The sequence below is a fragment of the Narcine bancroftii genome, chromosome 9 (genome assembly GCF_036971445.1).
Source record: "Narcine bancroftii isolate sNarBan1 chromosome 9, sNarBan1.hap1, whole genome shotgun sequence".
NCBI classification, from domain to species: Eukaryota; Metazoa; Chordata; class Chondrichthyes; order Torpediniformes; family Narcinidae; genus Narcine; species Narcine bancroftii.
The window spans coordinates 27,601,878-27,617,295 of NC_091477.1; the positions used below are offsets into that span (position 1 = coordinate 27,601,878).

Genomic DNA, 15,418 nt, shown 5'->3' on the forward strand with positions numbered 1-15,418 from the left:
TTTCCCAGTGAATTCTGTCTTTCCCACAGTGCAGACGTGCAGAGTGCTTTGTGGTCACTGCAAATCAAACCTGGGATGAACAGCATATGAAACAATGTCATTCCTTCAGCATCCAGCTACCATGCAAACATGCATCAATGATCATTGCAAGTCATTTTTCAGTTTTATTATATTCAATGGCATCTGCATTTGAGCCATAATAACAAAAGAGTTGGCAGTCAGAGTAGAAGTTGGCAACTTGGTTCATGATTTCAATGCACACCTTGCACATTCACAACTAGTGCATACAAAAAAGGCCATGCCATCATATGAAATGTTGTAAAACAGACCATTAGCCTGTTGATATAATTGAAGAAACTCTAAAATACTCAACAGAACAAACTTGATGATCTGTGGTGGTCACTGCATGGTGTGTAACCTGACCATCATGGACATATCACTGGCTGAATGGCAGGCAGCTGAGAAACAGGAGTGAAAGGAAGAGTAGATAAGAAGAAGGGATGAGACAGCCCAGACAGATCCATCTGGTGGTGTTGTATTTATCTGAATGCCATTCCAGAAGAAGCCATCCCAGAATCACAGTGCGGCTTTCGCGCAAACAGAGGAACTACTGACATGGTCTTTGCCCTCAGACAGCTCCAAGAAAAATGCAGAGAACAAAACAAAGGACTCTACATCACCTTTGTTGACCTCACCAAAGCCTTCGACACCGTGAGCAGGAAAGGGCTTTGGCAAATACTAGAGCGCATCGGATGTCCCCCAAAGTTCCTCAACATGATTATCCAACTGCACGAAAACCAACAAGGTCGGGTCAGATACAGCAATGAGCTCTCTGAACCCTTCTCCATTAACAATGGCGTGAAGCAAGGCTGTGTTCTGGCACCAACCCTCTTTTCAATCTTCTTCAGCATGATGCTGAACCAAGCCATGAAAGACCCCAACAATGAAGACGCTGTTTACATCCGGTACCGCACGGATGGCAGTCTCTTCAATCTGAGGCGCCTGCAAGCTCACACCAAGACACAAGAGAAACTTGTCCGTGAACTACTCTTTGCAGACGATGCCGCTTTAGTTGCCCATTCAGAGCCAGCTCTTCAGCGCTTGACGTCCTGCTTTGCGGAAACTGCCAAAATGTTTGGCCTGGAAGTCAGCCTGAAGAAAACTGAGGTCCTCCATCAGCCAGCTCCCCACCATGATTACCAGCCCCCCCACATCTCCATCGGGCACACAAAACTCAAAATGGTCAACCAGTTTACCTATCTCGGCTGCACCATTTCATCAGATGCAAGGATCGACAATGAGATAGACAACAGACTCGCCAAGGCAAATAGCGCCTTTGGAAGACTACACAAAAGAGTCTGGAAAAACAACCAACTGAAAAACCTCACAAAGATAAGCGTATACAGAGCCGTTGTCATACCCACACTCCTGTTCGGCTCCGAATCATGGGTCCTCTACCGGCACCACCTACGGCTCCTAGAACGCTTCCACCAGCGTTGTCTCCGCTCCATCCTCAACATACATTGGAGCGCTTACATCCCTAACGTCGAAGTACTCGAGATGGCAGAGGTCGACAGCATCGAGTCCACGCTGCTGAAGATCCAGCTGCGCTGGATGGGTCACGTCTCCAGAATGGAGGACCATCGCCTTCCCAAGATCGTGTTATATGGCGAGCTCTCCACTGGCCACCGTGACAGAGGTGCACCAAAGAAAAGGTACAAGGACTGCCTAAAGAAATCTCTTGGTGCCTGCCACATTGACCACCGCCAGTGGGCTGATATCGCCTCAAACCGTGCATCTTGGCGCCTCACAGTTTGGCGGGCAGCAACCTCCTTTGAAGAAGACCGCAGAGCCTACCTCACTGACAAAAGACAAAGGAGGAAAAACCCAACACCCATCCCCAACCAACCAATTTTCCCCTGCAACCGCTGCAATCGTGTCTGCCTGTCCCGCATCGGACTTGTCAGCCACAAACGAGTCTTCAACTGACGTGGACTTTTTACCCCCTCCATAAATCTTCGTCCGCGAAGCCAAGCCAAAGAAAGAGAAGAGAGTAATGTTGTAAGATGGTTATAATATGAATGTTTGCACTATATTGTTGCCACAAAACACTGAATTCCGTGACTTGTTCATGACAATAAATTCTGATTCTTAGATTGATCTCCAAAAGAGCTTTCAGAGACGTGTTGGTTGAACAATCTCTTTCTTTGCTTCATATGATTGTAACGTATTTACATCATCACTGCAGAAAACATAACTGGTTATAATTCTGGATTGGAGGACGATTTATGGTGAGACTGAAAAGTTTGGGCTTGTTCCCTTGGAACAAAGTGGCTGATGGGTGACTTGAAACAGCTATATAAGATTACAAGTGGTATCCTTTTCCCTTGGTAAGACTATTTAAAACAAGAGGTCATAGGTTAAGGATGAAGGGAACTAATTTTAAATGGAATCTTTTTAAACAGTAAATGATTGCTATCTGGGGATGGGGGGTGGAATTAGATACAATTACTAGAGGCATTTCTATGGACAATTAAATAGGCAAGGCACAGAAGGATATGGTCCTAATTCCAACAAATAGGATTTATGTAGATGGGCAAAAAGCTTGGTGTGGGTGTGCCAAAGGTTCTGTCTGTGCTGTATGGCTCAATGATTCTAATAAAGGATTTGCAATCCCAAATTCCATTCAGAAAGTTACCATAATTTACTTTCCCACTGATGAATTGTACACTGCAATTCAGGGACAAAAGTAAACACAAATCATTCATTCCTGAACAGATTTGTCCATCAATGTATTCCTCTTTAATGCAGGAGCATCAACGAATTACATTTTGTCCTTTGACTTGTCTTTTCTAATGTGGTATTACTCTAGTGGCTGCAGCATGGCTGCTGGTAGGTGACCTTGAGCAACTCTGGACCTGCACTGCATGAACAGGATCTGCTTCTCATAAATGTTTGTGCACCATGGCTGTGTGCATATTGAGGTGTACTGGAAATTACTCTCATCCTGGAAGCTCTGAAAAATGATACACACTGAGCAGGAGAGGGCTCCAAAATTTCTCTACAGTACATTGCAGGAGAGATGGAGAGTAGGAGAGATATTAAAAGGGGCAGGTGACCTTCAATGTCACCAATCCAGGGCCTTGTGTGCCTTAGTCCAGCAATCATGTAAGGACGCAGAGCAAAGATTGCGACAAATACATCATTTTCTGTTTTCTAAAACATTTGATTCTTCATTGAAGTTGGATTGATACTTTGCCATATACCTGCATTTTCAAGGCCACAAGGATCTTGAAGATGGTTGGATTGTTTAATTGTTTAAAAAGGGTTTAACTCCCATCACCCAGGCCACAACCTCTTCACTCTGCTACCATCAAGAAAAAGGTACTGGAGCCTAAAGACGAACACTCAATGAGCTTCTTCCCCGCTGGCCTCAGATTCCTGAATAACCAATTAATCAAAGACACTGCCTTACTTTTTGTGTGCTATTTTTTTTAATTTAGAGTAATGTTGTAAGATGGTTATAATATGAATGTTTGCACTATATTGTTGCCACAAAACACTGAATTCCGTGACTTGTTCATGACAATAAATTCTGATTCTTAGATTGATCTTCAAAAGAGCTTTCAGAGACGTGTTGGTTGAACAATCTCTTTCTTTGCTTCATATGATTGTAATGTATATACATCGTCACTGCAGAAAATATAAATATGATTGTAATGTATATACATCGTCACTGCAGAAAATATAAATATGATTGTAATGTATATACATCGTCACTGCAGAAAATATAAATATGATTGTAATGTATATACATCGTCACTGCAGAAAATATAAATATGATTGTAATGTATATACATCGTCACTGCAGAAAATATAACTGGTTATAATTCTGGCAAAATGTTTTGAAACTAAGTTAGAACTGACTCACGCGTTACCTTCATTTGAAAGGAATAACATTAAAAATTTGGGATAAATTAATAGTGTACCTTGAGTTTATGTTCTTTCCGATTGAGGATGACTGCAGTAATCTGCTGATCCATAAACAGGAGAATTGTAACGAGTAAAGCAGGCACCATTGCAACGAGGCATATCCACCATTCATTTGCTCCAAATGGATACACAAACCATACTCTGCTTGGATTTGTTGGCTTTAATTAAAAAAAGGATCCTATTTATTGCATTGCAGCTCTAAAAATCAAGGCATTAAAATGTACTAGTACAAATAGTTAACTGTAATATAAAATAAATGTTACAGTTCAGATTTAACAATCAAATCATACTACTGATATATTACATTGAAGGGTATAGTGATTGAAAAATTTAACATTAGACCATTACCACCTGCATTCCAGACCTGGAACACCCAACTGTGAAGTGGCGATCCCACTATCTGCCATGAGAATTCACATCAGTTGTACTGACAATAGTCTACATCCCAACCCAGGCAAACAAGAAGCTAGTGTTGGAGGAACACCTCCATCAACAGCCTTCAAAAGAAGGAACCCAAAGCCATGTCCATCATGGCTGGGGACTTCAGTCAAGCCACTAAAATACTAACAGCTCATCCCCTTCCCACCTGACCAACCAGAGGCCTCAACACGCTTAATCACTGCTGCACCACCACCAAGAAGGCATATCACTCCATCCCATGTCCACTGTTCAGCCATCAGACCAGTTTATTGGTAGAAGCTCAGGCAAGAGGACCTGATGGTAAGAGCAATATATCTTTGGTCTGAGGAAACAGATGGCATCCCACACAACTGTGGTCCATATTTCAAAGACATGGTGAGCAATCTTAACAAATATGCTTCTGCCATCTCCATGCATGGAGGATAGCATGTCAGAGGTCTATGTAAGCCTTCCCCATCTGAGAGGTCCATTCACTCCTGCAGTCTAGGTCTGAGACGTGTAAGTCAGGTGACTCAGCCCAATGCAAGAAATCCAGGCACCATGTCCACAAGGCCATTTGGGACACCAAGAGGCAGCACTGAATCAAGCTTGAGTCCCAGGTGAACTTCACAGATACCTAGTGACTGTGGCAGGGCATGCATTCTACCATATGTTGCAACGTTAAGCTGGACCACTCTTTCTTCACCTTCCTCTCATCGGGAAGAAAATTGAAAAACGTGGTATGACCAGATTCAAGGAGAGTTTCTTTCCTACTACTGAATGAACCTCATGTCAGTAAAATAATGCTCCCTTACTCTGTTTGAATTGATCTCTCACTTTAACACTACCACTATTGTGTGTAATGCTATTGCACTTACGTATGGAGAGCCACGCTGGATAGTAAACAAAGCCAACCTTTCAAAATACCTTGTGACAATGGGCAGTGGACAATATAAGTTTTAGAATACTTCATTGTATTTGGGAGATTGCAATTTATAAATCTATGATATGCAAATGATACCACTTTTATTTGAAAGTGAACATTATATGAAAAAAATGCTTTTGAATATCAGAGTGTGAACGATGAATGATCAGCTTCATCATTCTTAGATCAATGAAGTGAGTGCAAACATCTCGTTGGAAATCCCTGCATTTCAGAACAGCAAATGGGCATTAATATTGTAAGTCTGGCCAGTGCCTTGTTCTATGAAGTGCAGTTTGTTTTATTTCAATTTCTCACAAAATACCTAGTACACTGACAATAATTCTTCTGTGAAGCAGATGTGTTTAAGGGACTGTGGGAAACCATACCTTTGTGAATTTTACAAGAGCTCAGGAGCATGGCCCCACTGAGTTGAAAGGGAGCATTGTTAATGGTACCAGGTAAGCCAGATGAAAACCATCGGGATTTTTGAAAAACAGGATAGCATTACAGTTTTACTGTGGCATGTATAACTGACATTAGAACCAATGTGTGCACCTAATTTAAATAAATTTAATATTCAAAAATGTCTCATTGGACAGCAGAATTACCCAATAAATACTCAATGAAATAACTTCGTTACAGATTGTACACACAGTCACTGCTCATGTTTGGTAACACAAACCTTAAGCTCATTGGGCACAATGAGTTTGGGAGTGTCCACCCCAACTAAGATATCAACTCCACAGAAGATCAGTATGGACAAAATTATGGAAAAATCACTGATTATTTTCCTGACCTAAGGAAGAAATCAATAAATTACGAGCCATAAGTGAAAATCTGCAAAGCCATTTCAAAGTGATACAGTTTGGTCTACCTGATTTATAATAGGGCAAGTAAAGCCTTCTAGACCAGGGGTGTCAAACTCAAATTCACGGAGGGCCAAAATTAAAAACTTGGACTAAGTCGAGGGCCGAACTAAATATTTATTGAAAATTTTCAACAACATCTGCATGTTTTCTCTTCTTTCAACATATGTAATGTTAAACTTTTTCTTATTAAAATAAATGTTTAATAATAGTTTGGGATAAACTCTTTCCAGAAGCATTAACAAATGAAATTTAAAATATTCAATAAATAATATTTCTCTATAGAGGATTTGTCAAATGTTGCTAGTGTGCTGTCGAATAGTAAAATCTGAGGGCTATTGAGAATGTGGGAGAATAACATGATTCCTGAAACAATCAAATGAGTGACTGATTGTGGGCATGAACTCTAGCAGGGTTATTTACCATGCCCTTTTTCCATTGGTACAGATATCCTTTGATTGACACACTTTTCAAGTTTTATGCCTAATGAGCTTGTATCCAGGTGCAGGACCATTTTTAACCAGGAATATATTGATCACTGTGACATGAAACTATTGGAAGATCGTTTTATCCTGAGATTAAAGTTCATAATCCTTACTCAGGCCTGTGTGCGGTAGGGCGGGGTTTGCGGGCGATCGGGTTGGACAACGACAGTGCGGGGGCATCGGCTCTCGCTGCAGGGCGGCATCTCGGCGGATCAGCGGCCCCGTCACCGTGAGTCGCGGGTCGGCCTGTGGCAGGGAGGGGGAGTGGGCAACGGTCCTGGCGAGGTCAGGCCCGAGGCCTCCAGTTCCGGGCGCTGGGAAGCGGCCTTGGTTTCCCCTGACACCGGCCAGGCCCCAAAACCACGGTGAGACCCTGCAACGTAAACAGAGGAGGTGGGGGCGATTAGCGGGCTGACGCCAATGCATTCTGGGATTTGTAGTATTAGCTGTGCATGCGCTATACTGGCGCGGCGGCCAGCGGGCCACCTCTAATACAAATATGGCCCGCGGGCCAGAGTTTGAAATGTGTGTTCTAGACAAAACATTTTAGAAATTGGTAAATTTCTTTACTTATATCTATAATATATTTGTGAGTACATTGAAACATAGCAAAAATACAGTATGAATATAACAAAGAGCTAATTGGTATACATTTTTTTTCCAAATAGCTAAGGGAGGTTTGATTTCCAGCTACCCACGTCTCAATATTAATTCACTAATCCCACCATGAATGCTGGTTGTGCAAGGGTTGAAAGAATGAGAAGGAAGAAGCAGTCAATTATGTCCACTGTGCAGAGTACCATCTCTGTAATAAGGTATAATGAGGCCCTTAAGTGCCTGGATATTTATCATATTCATCATATTTCAATTACATTCACATTATACATTTATGCATCTGACATCTGATGAGACTGGATTTCCTTAGGCTTGTTAAAAAACTGAAACATAAACTGCCAGATTCCAAATGTAAGATAATTTTAGTTCCATGGCCAGAAGGAAAGCTGTGCACTCTCCAACCTTAGAGAAAAGTATTCCAACATAATTACTGCCAATTGTTTTCCTTTGTCAACCTACAAGCATGATTCTTGAATGAAGAAAAATACTATCATCTTTGCTCTGTTCTCTCCCCATAACTCTGCATTCTTTGCTGTTCTGTGTATGAACTGACTCACTGGACTGCTCGCATTTCTCACTGTACCTGCGACAATAAACTTGAATTTGAACCAACTTCACATGCCCTTAAGCCAAGCCCCAATATGTAACTTGACCCATTTAGCAATTTTGTTTGAATCAGGTTTAGGTTTCAAGTCCAGACTTCAGCACAAACATGTACTGCGGGCACGCCACAATGTCAGACATGCTATCTTCTGAAACTTTAAACCTGTCTTCCTTCTCAGTTAGATGTAAACTACACATGTCACTACTTTAAGGAAAAGCAGACAAATTTTGCATGGTGCTTTGTCCAATGTTTACCTCTCAATTTCCTGGTCTGCCATTCATTGTATTAATTATAGTTTCCCACCGTGTCATCATTTTAACCCATTTTGACATGGGCACCCAGATGCAGGCAATAAAATTTTAAAAAATATATATTATGAACAGCAAAGACTTCAGGAGGATCTCAGCAGATCACACATCATCTATGGGTAGAAATGGACCTTCCTGCATCTGCAGTTTTTGTGTTTCTCAAAAATATTATCATTGAGTCGAACTGTGCCACCAAGGTCTGATGAAGTCTGAACAGAGGAGTATCACAGTTTTCCCAACAGAGAACAGACAGATTCTATGCAAAATTTTAATTTTAGTGCTCCACCTCCTCCCAGTTACCTACAGACACTCACATTCTACTAACTAGTGCAAACAATCTCTGCCCGTCTCTAGGCTCAAGATCCTGCTTCAAGTTCCCCTCCGTTCTTTCCCACAAGCTGCAAGATGCAATAGGCTGGGATTGGCCGTGACTCCAGAAATATTTGTGGGTACAAAATATGTCTGTTAACTTTGCCAGACCTACTTGCTCAGGACTAGCCTAAACACTGAGAATCTGACTCTCCATAAACACACCAACACTCCATTAAAATCTGGGCCAAAAGTTATAATATCTGTCTGCAAACTATCCGGGCTAATTAAACATGATCTCCCTTATCCAGAATTACTGTGCTCATTCTGCTAAAATTAGTTTTCTTTTAGTCATATGACTTATGTTGAGTTATTTTTAGTTTCAGAACTGTCTGGAGGCAAATGGCTCGCAACAATGTTAAGCATGCGTATTTTTTCTCACCTAAAGAGGTTTTTAAAGTGGATGCAGTCTATCTTTGGATGACCATTCCCACTGGATCCTATTTAATTTCAGTCTGACAAAAGTAAAAATGTTGCCATGAAACATTTGGCAATATTGTTTTGGGCAATATTTCAATCGATTAGTTTGTTGCAAACTGGAACCTACCTAAAGGTAACTAGACTTTGTAATTATTATTTCCTGTAGAGATAAAGTTATAAAAATATATATTATGCTTACTGCAGTTGGGAAGTATCTGCTTGTTTTAAAGTTCTTCAAAGACATGGAACAAACAAATGTACCAAAGAAAAGAATAAAAGAAATTAGTGCAATGTCTGGAATGTAATCACAGGTTTCGCCCACTAGCTGTCCTCCAAATTTCAAACAATCCTTCTTTGTTAGTGAAGTCCAGTTGCCAGATTCCAGGGAGAACTAAAATGAAAACACAATTAAAATTGGCCATGTGAAACACCTTGCAAGTACTTATTAAGCAAATGTTCCAATATATTTTTCTAATTTGCAAACGAACCTCCATCTTATAAAAAAAATTATGTTGAACAGGATACATTTTCTTCTAAGATTGACAATATCACCTCAAACTGGAAATACAAGAAAGCTCCCAAAAACATAACTAGAGGTTAACTGAAGATTCAGAGATAAAATACAGTGACAATAAATTATACAAACACTTGATTTGGTGCTGAGACAGTTCTGCGTTCACCAACTTCATACCGGAATAAAAGTGGCAATTTCACATAATAGTGGAGAAAATCATTTGGAATTCTTGGTTCTGATTTTTTTTATCCAGTGACTTGTAATGGAATGACAATAACGTCCAAGATACTGGCACAGCTTGGTTTGGAATTGAGGGAGTTAATTGTAGGGTGGGAGTGAGGGTAGGAATTAAGTGAACATCAATGTTTGGGTAGTTATGGGAGGTGGAATGAGAGGAGAATGGTAAAGTTGCATCTTGATAGATTGGAGGGGTTATAAGCTTCCAACAGTCTTTGATCTGGTAGAGGTATTTGTATCATCATTAGGTACGGGTGAGGTGCCAAAAGACTGGAGGGTGGCTCATATTATTTAACAAAGGCTGCAAGGACAGCCAGTGACCTTAACTTCAGTTTTACGTTCAGACAGTCCCCGGGTTAAAAATGAATTCCATTACCTAGGTCTGTATTTAAATTGAATTTGTATGCAAGTCAAAACAGGTATATACGGTCCTTATGAAGCATCAATACACTAAGACATGCTTGCAGCTTTAATTAAAGCTCATGAGTTAAAATTACTGAGATCTCAAATTAACATGGTCGGGATGTGGGTATTAGCATCCAAAGCACTAATCCCAAAAAGGTCTTGATTCTCATATGAAGCCTGTTCCTGGATGCTTTATGAAGGGATATATCACTCTTCATCAGCAATTTCTAGAGAGATAATTGAAAGAAATCTAGAAACAAAATATTTCTATCTGGATAATAAACTTACAGATGTATTGTAGGACGTCGTGCCAAGTTCAAAGTGTGTCTCAGTTGTTTTGTTAAGTAGACTTGAAATGTTATCTGAAAAAAAGGCACACAATATCATAAAAATTCACCTATGGCTTCTTTCAAAGGTGTGCTTAAAGCTGACTATTTCAATGTAATCTTACCTGTTTCAGAGGGTAGACAAGAGCAGTGATATAATGTAACATGGTCAGCATTATAATCAGAATTGATTGGATAATTCTTGGCCAAACTAAGCATTTTCTTAAAAGCATCATGGATAAAAATGAAGCTGATTAGTGTGCAGAAGCCTTCCTCAGTAAAACGTGTGAAGTACTGGATGAGGTAGCTGGCCTCTGTTGCAACCAGAACAAGGCAAAAGAATGTTGTCCACAGTCCAATCCAAAGACGAAACTCCAAATAGTCAAGCTTATAGTCACTGGGAATTCAAGTTTAAAAAAAAATTAAAAACCACAATTCAAAAGCATTTAATGAAATGAAACATCCCTTCCACCAAATTTCCATTTTCCTGAAAAGCTTACAGACCCCTCTGTAATGTAATGCAACAAATAAAACAATACCACGATGGGCCAGAATATGTACAACGAACACTCCAAATCATTTGAACATTTTTTTTCAGCTATCACTTTATTTAAACCTAATCTAACAATTTCCCAGGGATATATTCCAAGATTAAATCATTTTCAAAAGTCCTTCCAGATTGAAGAGATTTAACCCCTGAAATAAAGGTTTGTTTTCACTGACGTCATCACAGGACATAAATTTACAGTTGTCTGCTGAGGTACTCATCTTCCATAAGAATGCATCCAGTTTATGAGAACATAGTATATAAATGAGTCCACAAAGTGTGATTCACTTTTAATTCTGAGTGCAAAATTTCCATAACCTTTCCCAATAATATGATTTTTTTTTCTATTATGAATATAGAATGGACCAAATGCACCCGTCAAATCTTGATATCCTTTGAGATTTATAAATTTATTTATTTTTTGTTAGGCTTGAAAATATCAACGACGGAGAATAAAAAGGGTAAAAAAAAAAAATCATTAGGAATAAAACAATTTTCTTTCATTTTAAGAGCCTTTAATGGTCTCATCTGTACCACCTAGAATGGCTCAAATTGTTAAAGAGTAACTGGCACTTGTAAGATCCTTGCTTTGATTCCATGCCTTAATATTTTTCATTGCAGTAGAAAGGGAGACCAGTGCTATTACAGATTATGCAGAGAAACATGTGTGTAATTGAATTTTCTGACATTGTCTATCCAAGTACCTCCAAGAATTAATGAATAATAAGTTCAAAGACGTGCAAGCAACTTTGCAAACTTTACCAACTGCATAGTATTTGCCAATCTTGCTCGGCATTGGATTTTTGATGAAGTTCTCCCATGTAGCACAAATAAACATTGCACTATACTACAAAATTTGTCGGCCAAGATGCTTCTTCTTATTTTATTTATGTCCAAAATATTTTGTCCAGGGTGACAATAAAAGTGTCAAGTATTGGTGCTGAATGGATGACATCAGTTATTTTCTGCCATTAAATAGTTTGCTGATAGTCTAATATGAATATGAACTACATGGTCAAGGTGCTGAAGAATAAATTTAAGAAAGAAAAGGTCCCAAAACTGTTTCATTGCAACACATCTTCTTTCATTCCAACTTCATTCCTTACTCAGTAAGCCCAATAAAATATAACCATTAATTACTTCACAATCATTGCGGCCATATGCACAGAAAGAACTAAAAAGCACTGCTTGGTATTATGCAAAATAAATCTACAAGGAACAAAATATAAGCTATAATTAGCCATAATAATTATACCTGCTAAAGTTGAATAGAATACGCTCAAAGACCAACACAGGGCCAGTACTGCCAAGAATAGTTAATGGTTGACCCGCAAAGAGACAAAATACAGCTCCAGCAATTGCTGTTCCAAGAAAGCTCTCCATGATTCCCTAAAATACATATATAATCATTATGATTTTTAAATTAAAAGCAAAATAATGTGAATGATGGAAATAGAAAATAAAAACAGAAAAAGCTACAATTATTCAACAGGTCAGGCGTCATCTGTGGAGAAACAAGCAGAATGAATATTTTAGGTACATATAATAATTATAGTATGGAACCAGGCCATTTCTGCACCACTAGTCCGTACCAATTTTAGTGATCTCCTCCAGTTCCACTTACCCGCTCCCTACCCATAACCCTCCAATCCCCTCATATCCATGCACCTAGCCAACTTTTTCTTAAATGACAAAATTGACCTTGCTGTGACCACCTCTTCCGGAAGGTCATTCCACTCAGCCACCACTCTCTGAGTGAAGGAGCTCCCTCTCATGTTACTTCTGAATTTTTGCCCCCTAACCCTTATGACTCCTCATTCCAATCTCACCTACCCTCAAAGGGAAGAGCCTATTCACATCTACTCTATTTATCCCCCTCACAAGTTTAAATACCTCTATCAAATCCCCCCCCCTCAACCTTCTACACTCCAATGAATAGAGACCCAGTCTAATCAATCTTTCTTTGTATTCTAGATAGTGCATAACCTATCATCACAAACTAGTCTTCCATACTGAATATCATCGTGGGAAAAAATAAAATAAATAGAAAGCAGGAAGAAAAACATTGGTCAAATATAAAAGGAACAAGTGTGTAGAAAAAGTGTGAAGTAACAGCAGAAGTTTAACCTACGATTTAAAAAATATCCTCAGACACACAAAAATGAAAAAACAAAGCAAACTTTTGGCAGGTTAAAGTTTCAAATTGATCTTCCATCAGAACTGGATAACACTGAGACAAGATAGACAGATTGATTATCACAAATTATGCAATTAGAATCCTGAGGACTCTGATGTTCATTATCAGCTGATCAAATGCTATTTCTTGAGGTTACAACTGGCTTTGTTGGACGCCAAAGGACGCCAAAGGCAGGAGTGGCAGAGGGATGAAGAATTAAAGTGGCATTTGACTGAAAGCTTTCGGTCACCCTTGCAGATTGAAAAGAGGTGTTCAGCAAAATTTAGAGGATAATTCATCTTGAAATCCAAACGATATACAGCAAATTGAAGGAGGCAAAAATAAATCAATGCTTGATCTGTATGGTGGAACCACTGTACAGCTATTAGCACTGTCCATATGAATGTACTGTATGGGCTGGCCCACTCTCTGCATCTGTGACTCCTCCCCTCGGAAATCCCCATAAAGGTTTTAGACCCAAACTCCTCCCTCAGTACCTGCCTTGGAACTGGGCTGGCAACGTGTGAGATGCGTTGATGTCTTAAGGTGATTAATCCCTATTCATCATGACTCTCTGACTCATGGTTTATTGATAATGCAACAATCTGGAGGAATTGTTTGGGTCCATGGATGCTGGGAAGGGGTGTTTGGGGTATAAAAATTAGAATAAGATATTCTGGAAATACTCAGCAGATCAGACAGTACAGTATCTGCAGAAAGTAACATTTTATATTAATGACCTATCATCTCACAACCAGTGCTGATACAAAGACTGGTCATCTAAAACCTAAAATCTCTGATGACAGGTGACCCGCCTGAAGTATGAACTCTGACTCTCCCTTCATACTTTTGCTAGACAATGCTGAGTATTTTATTCCTTTTATGTTTTAATTTCAGGTTTGTGAAGTTGTCTGCAGTTATACTTTTTGTTGCACTGGCACTTACTGAACATCCATAAGAAGCATTAACCATAAAGCTGCATTGGAAAACAAACGCTGGAATTATAATCTGCAACTGCTCATTTGACCCAGTGCAGGATAATCCAGGATTTGTGCTTCATGAATTCAGTAACCCAACGACCCAACATAACCACAGGATCGAATATTATGGGTATCAGTTCAACCCAATATGCATTCATCAGTGCAAACTTGCAACTCTTAAAAGGGAAAAAAAAAATCAAACTATGGGTGCCGGAAATTTAACGGAAAACAACTTATGCTGGTGATATTCATCAGATCAGGTAGCACCTGTTGCTTGGATCTGATTGATTAATTATTGATTGGAAACATCAACCATTTCTTCTCCAGATGATGCACAATCTGGAAAAAGATAAAATTGATTTTATTGGACTTTAAAGGTTGCTGGCAGATTGGATAGGATCGTGATAAGTGCAGAAATCAAGAGAGTTTAGAAAGGCACAGTGGACAAAGTGAAGAAGAGGAGATCCAAGATGCCTGGGAACTCTTCAAACACATAATTAAACAACAAAGAGGCCAGAAAGTAGGGCTAGACAGATGAAATCAGGCCTCAAGTTTGGGGTGGATAAAGGAATTCAGTGACCTTGTGTGTGATTAGGTTAAATATATGCATCATCCACCTTCCACCTAATGGATTATTAGCCTCTCACACTGCACAATGCAATGCCCCAACTCGTACAGTAGACAAATGTACATTATAATGTGGATAATTAATAAAATAAATATCACGAAGGTAAAATACAAACCTGAATATTATCAGTTGCATCACCCAGTATTCCTCCAAATGTAATTACATTTGTTACACTGGCCAAATAGATAAACAGAATTGCTGAAAGACACTGAAGGTTCAAACCATCATAAAAGTCACTGGTAAACCATGGTGCTTTTCTTTTGATGTCATTTATGAATCCCCCAAAAAACCTAGAGGAGACAAATGGTGTGTGTTTTTAAATTGTGCATGGCTTTTATATGTTGAAGGAAACAATGCAAGGTTAAATTAACTGGTATATTATTTCTCCCAGTTTTCTCCAGTATAATCTTTTACTTATTTCGAAACTGGGAAACAAGATATAAGCTTCAAATACATGCTCTAATATACATTACTCCTTGGAAATAAATTGTAAATAATGTATTGGTTTCCTTAAGAGAAAATCTTGCTTGACCAACCTATTGGAATTCTTTGAAGAAGTAACAAGCAGGCGAGATAAAGGAGATGCAGTGGATGTTGTATATTTGGATTTTTAGAAGGCCT

General features: G+C 39.3%; 1 protein-coding gene across 8 annotated transcripts in view; it reads right to left on the reverse strand.

The window, feature by feature from the left end:
• LOC138743351 (electrogenic sodium bicarbonate cotransporter 1-like) overlaps positions 1-15,418 on the reverse strand; it is an 86,686-nt gene that overhangs the window by 34,220 nt on the left and 37,048 nt on the right. For all 8 annotated transcript variants that reach the window (XM_069898574.1, XM_069898572.1, XM_069898579.1 and 5 more), the window contains exons 9-15: positions 14,913-15,087; positions 12,269-12,402; positions 10,592-10,863; positions 10,429-10,502; positions 9,184-9,375; positions 6,000-6,113; positions 3,990-4,151 (exon numbers count right to left, since the gene is read on the reverse strand). In XM_069898574.1, coding sequence (XP_069754675.1) covers positions 3,990-4,151; positions 6,000-6,113; positions 9,184-9,375; positions 10,429-10,502; positions 10,592-10,863; positions 12,269-12,402; positions 14,913-15,087 — 1,123 coding nt within the window. The remainder of the gene's footprint in view (positions 1-3,989; positions 4,152-5,999; positions 6,114-9,183; positions 9,376-10,428; positions 10,503-10,591; positions 10,864-12,268; positions 12,403-14,912; positions 15,088-15,418) is intronic.